Source organism: Anabrus simplex, chromosome 10 (assembly GCF_040414725.1).
Source record: "Anabrus simplex isolate iqAnaSimp1 chromosome 10, ASM4041472v1, whole genome shotgun sequence".
Taxonomy (NCBI): Eukaryota; Metazoa; Arthropoda; class Insecta; order Orthoptera; family Tettigoniidae; genus Anabrus; species Anabrus simplex.
Window position 1 is genome coordinate 15,757,998 of NC_090274.1, and position 13,909 is coordinate 15,771,906.

The following is a 13,909-nucleotide window of genomic DNA, read 5'->3' on the forward strand; positions in this document are numbered from 1 at the left end:
ATCGTCCTCGAGGTTGCATTATTGTTAGGTTGGCTACGAGGAATTTGATAACTTTGACGGTAGATTTCAGAACAGTTTGTTTCCCATGAAGATACTCTCTAGCGGCGAAAACTTGAACTTGGATGCATGTTATCGTGATGCTACTGAACTCTTTCAGAGGTTGTTAAGAACTATGATGATCGGGATATGATACTCCTTAGTGTAATGGCAGTCTATGAACAACAAAATCTTTGACTGTAGTGAACTCAACATGGCCGAAGAACGTTTGGTCGTTTTAAGGAGAAGTGATTCGTGTGGATTAGGTTTTTCTATACTTGGAACCACTGGATTACCTCCAATCATATATGACATCGTAGAGAATTCTCCTGCAGCTGAAAGTGGCGAGGTAGAATATTTCACAGTATCATAGTATTTGTAGAAACTTTGTGCATGGATTAGCGTACCTAACCATTACGAGATTGACATTTGTACTTGTTTCATCGATACACTTGAGATATAATTGCCGGTAGACGTTTGTAAACATGCTGAGGAAGAATTGTGGCTGGAAGTGTCATGCTGTGTGTGTAAACATGTTGATATAAGCTCAGAATTGCTGGCAGAGATAATAAGGCAGTATTTCACTAACGCCCTCAATTGACGGCTCTAGAGATTGTTTTCATTTTCTTAATTATTATGAGTAATTGGAAATGATCGTTATTATTTTATGTACGTGTCAACTTTTTGAATCACTTTATTTTCGTATGTTATTAAATCCTTCAATATTTTACGCTGAATTTGTAAATTACGTTGCAAAAGTATCGTCTTTGGGCAGGAATTTGTTTTTATTTTGCATTATTCTTGAATAAGTAGGACGTTTTCATTGCCTTTGGGGAATGGCAATTTATGTTAATGTTTATTTGAGTTTTATACTGATGTTTATTTAAGACGTGCTTTGCGAATCGTATTCAAGTAGGCCAAGAAACTGATTCTGCCACGGTATTCGTACAGTAATGGTTGTTTTTGTTTTCCTTTGATTGTTTTGAAGTTTGGTTTGAATTTAGCTACAATTTAAATAACGTGATAGTACCGTACTTTATTCTACAGAACAGGTACAGTGTTTATTTTTCAAGTATGAAAGCTGTCGTTTATTCAATCGTAATTTGTTACTTTTTTCATATGTTTTAAAATACACATTTATGGACGTGACAGTTGAAAGATTATTATGCGATTTCAGAATTTAAACTATCAATTCGTTCCATGTTATGTATCTCTGATTGACCACTAATTGCCTGTAGATCAATTATATCTTCACCGACGGAGCATTACATCTCTATGACCTACTTGTGCCCTCATCTGGTTTAGAAAGGGGTCCATTTCGGCTATAAACCTCGGATAGTAGCCGTTCTTGAAAACGTTTTCATTAAGATCTATTGTAGAATGTGCGGTTTTATTTCTTGTATATCTTTCAGATTATCAGCATTACAAAATCTGAGGGTATTATTAGATAAGGAATAATACTTAAAACAAATCGGGGTGTAATATTGGGCAGTGTTGGTTAATCGAAGAGAATTGTTTTATTGAAATACATTCCGTTACTGTTTAGATTAAAGAGTTTTGGGTGGAGTATGAAGATGCGTTGTTCTGGTTGTAATGTTTCTAGTTTGTTGTAAAGTACAATGAAACTTCGTTTATAGCCTGTGTTTAACGGTGATCGTGGAATCGGCGCGATTTAGAATGAGTCACTGTCATGAGGAATGACAGCTGCATTCTTTAAGAAATCCCATGATCACGTCACATGCTGCTGTTGCCAGTAAGTTTTTTAAGCAGGAAGGATAATTAGGTCTGTTAATTATCTGCGTTATTCAGAACAGTGATTACTAGTTTTATGTTTATTCGGGTGAAGGGAAGAAAGTTAATTGTTTTCAGTTCATTATGAAGTGTTATGCGGGAAGAGTCCCTTGGATTGACATTTCAGATTTTCATATTTTGGCTGGTCATTACCGAATTTAAAAAAATCAGTCCTCGTTTCTACGAGTTATTTTGTGACAAATATTAGGTTTACCTATGGTTCTGATCATGCTCCAAGTGAATCATATAACACCAGTCCCCTATTCTTCCTCTCGGTTTTTTCCCACTTATGTGGGACCGGTACGATAATTATATGGATTAAGCCGAGTTGTACGGCCGGGTGCCTTCCCTGTCGCCGTCCTTATGAGGAAGGGATGTGTAGTGTTCACTGTTGCGTATTCATGTGTCTGTGGTTATTTACGTCATGGACTGTATATCTATAAACGAAGGTGTGAACCCAGTTAAGTTCCTCTGCCAGTAAAATTAGCCAGATGCGGTTAAAAAACCCAACGGGCCGAGAATCGAACCAATGATCCTTTGAAACGAAGGTCACGCTGACAGTTCCGTCAAGTAGCCGAGCAACACCAGTCTCCTTTATTGTTAAATTTGTGTATTTCATTGTGTATAGTTCGTCTTCCTCATGGTTGCTTGAAACTTTAAGAAACTATTAGAATACTGTACTCATTTTGGGCTATATTCGGAGAAGGAATGCGGCTGTAGAGCACGTATTTGTCTTTAGGAATGTAGCTAGAGGAAAGAGCTAAATACTATTAACGTCCACACACTAATAAGACTTTTATTCGATAATGTCCGACTCGTTGGCTGAATGGTCAGCGTACTGGCCTTCGATTCAGAGGGTCCCGGGTTCAATTCCCATCCGGGTCGGGGATTTTAACCTTCATTATTTAATTTCAATGGCCCCGGGCTGGGTGTTTGTGCTGTTCCCAACATCCCTGCAACTCACACACCACACATAACACTATCCTCCACCACAATAACACGCAGTTACCTACACATGGCAGATGCCGCCCACCCCGGAGGGTCTGTCTTACAAGGGCTGCACTCGGCTAGAAAAAGCAACACGAAATTATTATTCGAAATTCATGGTATGCGGAATGCATTTTGGCCACTGTTTTTGTTTTATGAAACCTTGGATATCATGACGGGCGTGCTTAAGCAGGCAATTTTACAAGACTGTTAATATCGTTGATCATAGCCACAGGACCTCCAGTTTAGCCACAGGACCTCCAGTTTTACTGTATGTGGAATGCCAACCACTCGTGTATTCGAACAGCGAGGCATGGCGAGAATTAGTTGATAATGCGAGTCTGGGCTGCGACCTTCGGTTCCTGAACTGAGTCGTTTCATGTTCCAACTTTACTTGTGACTGGAGATCTAGTTGTTCTCATCTAATGGCATTAGATACTTTCTTTATGTGGTTTACCCTCCAGGGTTGGTTTTACCTCGGACTCAGCGAGGGATCTCACCTTTACCGCCTGTGAGTTTAAGTCGGGTATACAACCGGGGAGGAGGACCAGTACCTCGTCCAGGCTGTCTTACCTGCTATGCTGAACAGGGGCCTTGTGGGACGATGGGAAGGTCGAAAGGGATAGACAAGGAAGAGGGAAAGAAGCGGCCGATAGGTACCATCCTGACATTTGTCTGGAGGAGAAGTGGGAAACTTCGGAAAACCACTTCGAGGATGGCTGAGGTGAGAATGGAATCCCCCTATACTCATTTGACCACCCGAGGCTGAGTGGACCCCGTTCCAGCCTTCGTACCACTTTCCAAATTTCGTGGCAGAGCTGGGAATCGAACCTGGGCTTCCTGGGGTTGCAGCTAATCACAGTAACCTCTACACCACAAAGGCGGACATCGTAATAGATAATAATATGCCCTCTGCTGCCATGTGCAGGGATTTTGATTTGACACTATTTAGGCTGCCTGCGTGGCAATATCGACGTTTCGTATAATTCTGTTGGGCAACCTGGTGCTGATTTTGAATTTTGTCGGGTATTCATCAGATGTGTCATCAGGGATCTTTTATATGTCCACATCGTGCGGAATGGATGACATGGAGGGTCGAATGGACTTTCGCCCTTCAAGTATTCGAACTCGCGATGTTGGGATGCGGAGGTCGGCACTCTTCTGCTGATCCATGGAGGAAGGTTCATATGATAGTTCAAAGCATGGAGTGGTGCCTGTATGGAATGCGACCCTCCTTTTGGAAGAGGTAGAAGGCAGGATGATGTACTTACAGCTCGCGAGTTCCAAATGGGTCGGATGTTGCCTTCCTCCCACAAGGGGAGGCCGCAGTTATGGTGTCACCGATTTCGTTCGAGGTTGATCTACGTCAGAAAGAAACAGATACTTGCCATTGGTCCTTATTTAGCGGAAAATGGCCCTTTAAATGCAACAGCCTGTTCACAGTTTGTGGGGTGAATAACTGCAGCACCGCTTGTGCCGAGTGTCTCACGATCTCTGGCTCGACGTCCGCCAACGACTCATTTTTACTCTTTCTTTTCTTCTTTTTCATCTTTTGTATGTATGTAGGGTTGATCCTTCACAGCTCCACCAACAGCTGTCATAGGTAACCTAGGCTTTACTGAAGAGGTATAGGTAGGGACATGACGAGTGAGGTAGTTTCCCGTTGCTTTCCTCACCGGGCCAGAAGTTGCTATTACATAATTCTGCCAAGCGCACGGAAATGCACGCACCAACCTACCCTATGAGCGATATTTTCACACCATTCATAACAGGGACTGGCTGCAAAAGGAATTGTATTACTAGGATTGCTCGTTTTAATCTTTTATACGTAGGAAATTAGGTGAAATATAACAAATTAACCTTCAGCCTAGGACGATAGTAAAAGTTTTTGTTATGATGCAGCCTGTATTATTAATCTGCTTAGTGGTGGTGGTGGTTGTTTTAAGAGGAAGTACAACTAGGCAACCATCCTATATGTAAAACTAGTCAGAGAGAAAATATGGAAGGGATCCGACGCTTCGAAAAATGAAGGTATCGGCCAAAGAAAGACAAGGACCACGAAGGGCATGAAAATGAAAGACTCCGTGGCCCTCGAGTGCTCTAATACCGTCGGGGTCGGTAAAGAACAACAGTTGAGCAAGGGAGGTCGGATATGATAGATGAAAGTTAGGAGCCTGGCACAAGTAACTGGAAGCAATGCCAAGGCTCAGCTAAGGGCCCCGTGGTTGTCGAGTCACGCTCTAAAGTTTAGAGCCCGTGGGGCGGTTTTTTTTTGGCTTTACGTCGCACCGACACAGATATGTGTTACGGCGACGATGGGATAGGAAAGGCCTAAGAATTGGAAGGAAGCGGTCGTGACCTTAATTGAGGTTCAGCCCCGGCATTTGCCTGGTGTGAAAGTGGGAAACCACGGAAAACCATCTTCAGGGCTGCCGACAGTGTGGCTCGAAACCACTATCTCCCGATTACTAGATACTGGCCGCACTTAAGCGACTGCAGCTATCGAGCTCGGTGGGGCCTCTTTTAGTCGCCTCTTACGACAGGCAGGGTATACCGTGGGTGTTATTCTATCACCCCCACCCACAGGGGGATTAATCTGCTCATTTTCTAACAGTAAGTCCGCCCGGTTGACTATTCAGTCCGAAGGTTGATTTGATCCTCAACGGCTCTGCCATCAGCTGTCATAAACGTCCTAGGCGTCACTGAAGAGCCGTACTAGGGAAATGAGGAATAATGCAGTTTCCCGTTGCTTTCCTCACTGAATCAGAAGTTGCTATTACATATCAGTCTACCAAGCCCACTGAAATGCATGCACCAACCGACCCTATGAGCGACATTTTTACACCACTCATAGCAGGGACCGGCTGTATAAGGAATGATATTACTAGCATCGCTCATAGGCCTACCTCAGTCACTTTCATATCACCAAAGAAAAGGATGAGACAGAGACAGGTCAAAGAAAGTAGCAAATTTAATCTAGCCCATGCCAGGAGACGTCCACTGTAAACACTAGAACCGAGATAGTTGGCTGTGCGGTTAGGGACGCGCAGCTGTGAGCTTGCATCCGGGAGAGTGGGTTCGACCCCTACTGTCGGCAGCCCTGAAGATGGTTTTCCGTGGTTTCCCATTTTCACTCCTGACAAATGCTTCTCCTTAATTAAGGCCACGGTCGCTACCTTTTCACTTCTAGCCCTTTCCTATCCCATCGTCGCCATAAGACCTATCTGTGTCGGTGCGACGTAAAACATGTTGCAAAAAAAAAATCACGGATTAGATAGGCGTATACACAAGTTGAAAGTAGGTTCAGTTCAAGGCGTAAGAATATGAAAGGGGTCAGAATAGGAAATTTCACAATTCTCCGTTAATATTTGCTGTAATGGAAAGTTGTGTAACATATAATTTCCGGTCTTTTATGTATTTTACCGTATGAGGAATAATAATGGAGATATTCGTGATTATTATGTTTTCAACATATTAGTTGTAGGCCTACATAGTACCAATAATGATAGAAAATCCAATTTTTTTATAGGCTACCCGATAAATTTTTACCTTACCGACGGGCATATTAACGAATTTGGATTTTGATTGCCTAATGCATCAAAATGCCGATGGTGTGTGTAGAAACCCCTATTGTAAGAATATAATTGATTGCATGTATTGTTACACATACTTTAACGGAATCGTACAATTACAACATACATTTGAATGGATTGGGTGAACGAAGAAATGCCTTCATGAATTGGTGAATGTGTGATTTTATGATTGTTTCGTGCATGAATGAATGCATAAACTCTTCTCACCCAGTCACGGATAGCCGCCAACTGGAGAGAGAGCAAAACCCCTATTGATTAGGGTCAACCAAGACGGATGTTTATAGGACTCAGGTAGGACTGGAAGGAAGTGACCATTACCTTAATGAAGGTGCAGCCCCAGTGTTTGTAAAAAATGGGAAACCACGGAAAGCCATGTTGAATGCTGCTGACAGTGAAGTTCGAACTATTATTATAGCTCACAGCGACGTGATCCAAACCCCACAAGAGAGTCGCTCAGTTAATAGCTGCTCCTGCGTTCCGTGCGGTTTGTAAGTAATTCAGCGACGAGTGGTAAAAGTCAGACTTTAATGTCTAAAACTTAAAACTATTCAAACGAAGCAGAGGATGGTTAGGTTCCTAGTGTACTTCCTGGCTGTGCGGTTAGGAGCGTGCAGCTTTGAGCTTGCATCCGGGAGATAATGGGTTCGAACCCCACTGTCGGCAGCCTTGGAGATGGTTTCCGTGGTTTCCCACTTTCACACCAGGAAAATTCTGGGGCTATACCTCAATTAAGGCTACGACCGCTTTCTTCCCATTCCTAGGCCTTTCCTATCCCATCGTCGCCATAAGACCTATCTGTGTCGGTGCGACGTAAAGCAATTAGAAAAAAAATCACTACCACCAACAACAAACGAAGACTTCGATTTTGAAATAAACCTCTCATGGCAGAAAGAGAGTTGGATATTTCATAAAGGAATCCCAGTGGTGTTCAATTATTTACCTCTGTGAGATAATGCAACCCTACCTAGTACGCCTCTTCAGTGACGCCTAGGCTATGTATGACAGCTGTTGGCGGAGCTGCAGAGGATCAAACCAGCCTTCGGGCTGAATACCCAACATACACACATACCTCGAACGGGTCTGTTCTACTTTGGGAGACATAAGGGGCACAGTATCAAATTCTTGGCTCTTCTGCCATTTCATCGAGATATAAAAGTTAACCGGGGCACTCTGTTAGATATTTTTCTGCTTGTATGTTTGTGAAATGTGTTGTAAATCTGACACACTTTTCCATTTTCTTAAGGTGTGTGCCATAAGATAATAAATTAGCCACGGTCTGTACCATCTTTCCCCCTGCAGAAATTATTTTCTGGTTACGCCCTCGTACTCAGGCCGGCGATTGTCTGGAGAGATGGACAAGGGATCCCTGGACGATCTAAGTGTGATGTGAGAGCCCTTGAACACATATCTGAAGAATGTGTGGTAGTCAATAGGATGATGAGCTGGGCATTGTTGATAATGTGGAGCAGTCGACACAAGGAGTCAACACAGTAAGAGACGTGTCCATTTTCTTCTTGTTAATCCCAGAGCTGCGATTATTGACTTACCCAGGCTTTCAACAGGAAATGAATCTTCATTAACATGGTTTAATAAAGAATCATAGAAAGGCAGGGAAAACGGAAATTAACAGTGTTCTGTGTAAAGGAGGTGAACTGTGTGGAGAACCCAGGAAATCTGTAGACAGAGGGAGGACTATTTTGAAATCTTTTTAACGGAAACATATCAATCCTTCTATTGAAGTTTCTAGCAATTCCAACCGAGTAGCTCAATAATGGCAGTAAAATTCGCTCGAGAAAGTGGAGAGTATGGCAAATAACACAGCTTTGGTGACACGAGAAGAATTCACAGCGATTCCAATCTTGCATTGATGTCCCTTTAGTCTGCAGCTCAGTTGTTGTTCACTTTACATTTCTTCTGTTCATATGAAACAGTTTACTTGCCCTATTTTCCAGCTCTTTTATGTGAGCTTTTGCATACGTTCATTCTTTAATGCTTTGTATGACTGTCGATCATCCATTCTTTCACCTTTGCATTAGCTGATGCTCACTCAGGTCCTGTGGATAAGCTGCGCGATCCCACCTTGGCCAACCTGTCGGCCCTTTCCTTGCCCTGAATTGTTTCTTGTCCCTGTAACGATATGGTTTTTAATTTTAAGGTTGATTTTTAACTGCAAATTGTCACATAAATACGCATATTTAGGGTTGCTACTTATAGGTGTATACAGTACATTTTTGTAGAGCTACTCGTGCTCAACAGTTCTTCTACAGATACATGGGGTCTAACACTGATGGTTTAGGCAGCGCTCGGATGGCCGTTTTTTCTTTGAATTCCTTCACTAAAATCGCCGATACTCGGGCCCCCTTCTGTCATGGATGAGTTTTATACGTCTACATTCCTTGATCACAGTTCGTTCGGAGATTCTTGATATTAACGCGCAGGGACACCTGCCGGGAACGTCTAAATTAACTGCCTTCAATCAATTATTTCACCTACTGATGGCGCAGTCGGGTAGTCGTTAGCCATCGAGATAGCGGGTTCGATTCCGCCTGCAGTTGGAATTTAAGGATGTTCAAATGCAGCAACTCTGTCTCATTAGTTTTAGGCACATTTGAGAAATCTCGTGGGACAGAACTACGACTCTCTGGTGTCCGCCAATATCGTTAGCAGTTCGAATGGCAGTTCGAACACCGTTTGGAAAGAAAGCCTTCTCCGTAAACTCAGCAGGGCTATACCATGTCTTAAAATTTTCACCCTGATAAAAAGTATGCTCAGTAACTGATTTTTCCAAATTCATACAGAACATGTCCATAGCGGATTCCATAAACTTAATATTGGCTTGCCACAGGGATCAGTCTTGTCTCCCATTCTCTTCAACTTATATACACCTATGATCTCCCAGAAACCGTATCTCGCAAGTTCATCTATGCAGATAACCTCACCGTACAAACAACAGACTTCAATGAGGCAGAAGACATTCTATCCCAAGACCTTGACAAGATGGGTGATTATTTCAAAAAATGGCGCCTGAAACCTAATCCACTAAAGACAGAGGTAGCTGCGTTCCACCTAAATAACAGGCTGGCAAAATATCAACCTACGATCAGGTTCAGAAACCACACACTGCAGTGTAATACCAACCCAAAATATCTTGGTGTAACTTTAAACAGGCTCTTAACCTATCGACGCTATCTTGAGAAACTGGCTGCTAAGCTTAAAAGCCGTAACAACTTGCTGGGTAGACTATTTTTTTATAGCTGGTACTTCATGGGGCGCAGATGCATGCACACTACGAATAACTGCTCTAACATTAGTACCAGCTGAATATTGCTCCTCTGTATGGCTCAGTAGCTCCCACACTAGTCTGGTTGATGTCCAACTGCACCACACAATGAGAATTATATCTAGTTCATTGCGCTCTACTCCTATTCAATGGTTACCATTACTGAGCAACATTCAGCCTCCTCACATCAGACGGCAAAGTGCCCTTGTTAGACTGTGGACCAGGACAGCGAAGAATAGTTACCTTCCAATACATCAGGATACAGATGTAAATGCCGTAATGAGACTCAGATCACGGAAACCTGCCTGGAAGACGGCAAAGAAATTGAGTTAATTCACATTTCAAGCCTGATGAAATATGTAAACGTGAAATGGTTTCAACCACACCCTCATGGCATTGTCAACATCAGGGATCCAACTACAAAGGTGCCTGGGTTCAACCTTCCTCGCTCCACCTGGACCACATTCAACAGGATACGCTGCGGAGTAGGAAGAAGTGCTTCTGCACTGCATCATTGGGGCTGGAAAGACTCTCCAGCTTGTGACTGTGGTGCTGAAGTGCAAACCATCCTGCACATTCTTAAGGACTGCCCTCTGCGGGCTTTAGCTGGTTCCATCGAGGACATTCACCGAGTGACCCCTGAGGCACTCTCTTGGCTGGAAGAGATGGACATTCGTCTCTACGAGACTGAAAGACCCCCACATTAACATTTTTTAATGTGGAGTTTGTGTATATATATTGTATGTATATAAAGTCAAATTTTTTTTGTGCCTGTTAAGAATTTGTGCATAGTCGATTGTGAACTGTAGCATCATACGCTAAATAATAATAATAATAATAATAATAATAATAATAATAATAATAATAATAATAATAAACTTTTTTTGTTATCAGGCTTACAATTCTTTTTTTATCTGTTTGCCAAAGGTTTTTCAAGTTCAGACTTTTCCGCCGTCCTCGCATAGTTCAGCAGGTTGTTTTCCACGATTATCCCTTAATCCCGCATTTCTTATTTTCGAGAAACGATTCTATATTTTCTGTCGGTTGGATGATGATGGTTGTTTAAAGGGGACTAACTTCTAGGTCATCGGCCCCTAAGCTGGTTTTATACCACCTGTGTGCCAGCGGGGAAGAGTTTTCCATTTCTCCTCAAGAATCAACGTCCTCGTCCTCCCCCTTTTGGTGGCGATCTTTTCGATCCTCGCATAGACGACCGTACCGTGAACGTCAAATTATTATTATTATTATTATTATTATTATTGTTATTTTCTGCCCGATAGGTTCAGACGCTAGTCTTCTGAACCCAGGTTGGCGGGTTCGATCCCGTCTCAGTCCGGTGATAGTTCAAGATGTTATCACATTTGACAGCCGCCTGTTGGTAGAATATACTGGCACGTAAAGGTACTCCTGAGGGACAAAAATCCGGCATTTCGGCTTCTCTCAAAGCCGTAAAAAGTACTTTACGCTCGATGAAGTAAGAAAGATGGTATATAAACTCTGTTGTCATAAAGCAGTTGAACAGGTGAAATTAGACCGGAATTGGTGAAATACAGTGGAAATCCAGGGATTAAATGGCTTCATAGATTAATGGGATTAGCGTGGAATTTGGCTACGGTACCTTCCGATTGGACGAAAGAAATAGTTGCAATTAAGGATTGCAGCAAGTGTCTAGATATTTCGTTGATCAGGATACCAGGCAAGAATGGGGAGTGACAAACTGCAGCAGCAGTAGCACCATTCCTAACATCTAGACGTAGCTTCTATGCTGCTGTCCAACATTCGTCAAGCAGTTGAAAAATGTTAAGACAGCTATGTTTATAGTTCGTAGATCTAGAGAAGGCAAATGATGAGATTACTACGAGAAAAATATATTGTCTGTACAGAGGGATTAGGGGTAGGTTATTACTGGCGTTATATAGATAAAATATTTTGAAATAAAATACCAATATTTCATAAAAACTTTCCTTAGTCTCGTAAAACGGTGCTCCGTACAAACATACACCGCCATTGGTGAGTGTGTTAGGTTGATACAAAGTTAACTGTGATCCCTACTCGGTTGACAGTGAAATATACAATACTTAACTTAGAGGCGTTCGTTCCAGAAAGTCCACTAACACGTTGAAGAAAAAACTGGATGGCACCGCGTCACGGATATTACTGCGCCAGGATGGGAACAGTAGCCTTTTGCTCTATTCTGCGAAAAGAGAAACATCCAACCAGTTTGTGTTTTTATTTTCTTGTGACTTCGTTGTGGTTGGTCAGCTTTCTGCGTCATTGCCGGTGCTGCCGTCTGCCATCACACGTGTACAGTCCACTAACTCCGCTCTTTACATCACGTTCATCCCCCTATGCCTGTCGCACGTAATTCCCCGGGCCTCTCAACTTGGGGAATGTAGGTTGGCGACCACAGGATCCCTAGCTGATTCTAGCATTGCTTCCACTTTCTTATGTCGGGCAGCTCACCTATCCCACCTCCCTATCATCTCCGACATCAATGGTATTAAGTTTACGGGATCTAGAAAGTGTCTTTTTCCTTTCTTTCTCCCATACCTTCATTCGTCGTTGGACCTGACCACCTTCATTTTTCCTCTGATTAATGTTAATTGAAGATGGTTGTCCATTTGCACTTCTCTTAAAACAATATATATATTTACAAATTACTTTACGTCGCATCGACACAGACAGGTCTTATGGCGACGAAAACAAATCACACCACCATTAGTGTTATTAGAGGATGGTTGTCCAGTTATACTTCCTCTTAAAACAGTAATTACCATCATTGTTAGCGTTAATAGAGAATGGTTGTCCTTCCTCTGAAAACGATAATCACCCCCACCATTAGTGTTAGGGCCTAATAGAGGATGGCTGCCCAGTTGTATTTCCTCTTAAAACATTAATTATCACCACAATTAGTGCTAATGCAGGATGGTTGTACAGTAGTACTTCCTTTTAAAACAATAATCTAAATCACCATTAGTGTTTATAGAGGATGGTTGGCCAGTTGTACTTCGTCTTAAAACAATCAGCACATCCACTATCACCACCATTTCGTGTTCCCTTTGAAGGACACCAAGACCATGAAGTTGGTGTGGAGTCTTGTGTGCTCGTTGATCCGAGTGTGGTCAGCTCGGGGTTACCCATGGTGGATTGGCCTCAGACTAACAAGATGTTCCTTCTAGGAAGCCTCTGTACTCTGTTTTCTTAATTTCCATTATTTCATCTTCTGTGATAACCACCTCAGATTTAATTTTTTATAATGTCTAGCCATCCTTGTGTGTAGTGTACAATCACAAGTTCTGGGTAATGGCGGGTTGGATGGGTTGCATAGGATACATCCACGAATCTCCTTCTCTTCATGTTTTCTCAACTTAAGAGCGTGGTTTGGTGGAGGCAAGTCTCTTGCTTCCACTCTTCACCTTCATATTTCCTGCCCGGCCTCTCTTCCTAGACCAGGGCCTCTCAAACGCCCAAAATCTCACGCGTGCAAACTGGGGCGCAGAGTTCCTGTGCACAGTGCATCGGTCCCACTCGGGTCGGCTCGGACCAACGCTTCGTCTCTGGGCTACTCGGCTCAATTCGGCTCGGATGTGGAGCGCTACGGAGCATGTGAGGAAGAGGGTGACTGGCGGAACGAGCGAGACAGGCGTGGGGAAAGAGAGAGACAACGCTATTGCTCCAAATCGAGGAGTGGGGGTCTGCATCTGGTCAACCAAGCGAAGTCGTCTTTTGCACCGTGGCAGTCTGAGAGGCCCTGTCCTAGACGCTTCGCCTAAGTACTCGATATAATTTCACGTCCTCCGTGCCTCCTTCCCTTTCTTTTGCGTATAGCTTCGTTCTTCAAAGGGTCGAACTCAAGGAGAAATAGATTCTCCTGTATAAAACCGATGGCTAAGCAAACAGCTCACCGCGACTAATTCGCCGATAGATTGCTGCCAACATAAGAAAATAAGTACATCTTATTTAAATGACTAAGGACAGTTGTTACTTTGTTAAATTCATAACGTTATAGCAAAAGGGACAATCTTCAGATAGTACAGCGGCAACATGGTATACTTCTCGTCACGGACATGAAAAATATACTGTATTTCATTTTTCTGTATGTTCACATGACGAGAGGCTCTTCCATGGAGAAGATTATGGTTGCGGCGGGAGTCTTCCACATTCACGAAACGTCAACGCTGGTACGGGAAGATAGCCAGCTTTCTGTGAGGAGGAGGGACAA

At 42.9% G+C, this 13,909-nt stretch overlaps 1 protein-coding gene across 5 annotated transcripts in view; it reads left to right on the forward strand.

The window, feature by feature from the left end:
* The first annotated feature begins 250 nt into the window (after positions 1–250).
* The window catches only part of Efa6 (Exchange factor for Arf 6), a 366,073-nt gene continuing 352,414 nt past the window's right edge, over positions 251–13,909 (forward strand). For all 5 annotated transcript variants that reach the window (XR_010861133.2, XM_067154852.2, XM_067154853.2 and 2 more), the window contains exon 1: positions 251–385. Coding sequence is in view for 4 of the 5 variants with exons in the window: in XM_067154852.2 (XP_067010953.2) it covers positions 251–385 (135 nt within the window). In the remaining variant the exon portion in view is untranslated. The remainder of the gene's footprint in view (positions 386–13,909) is intronic.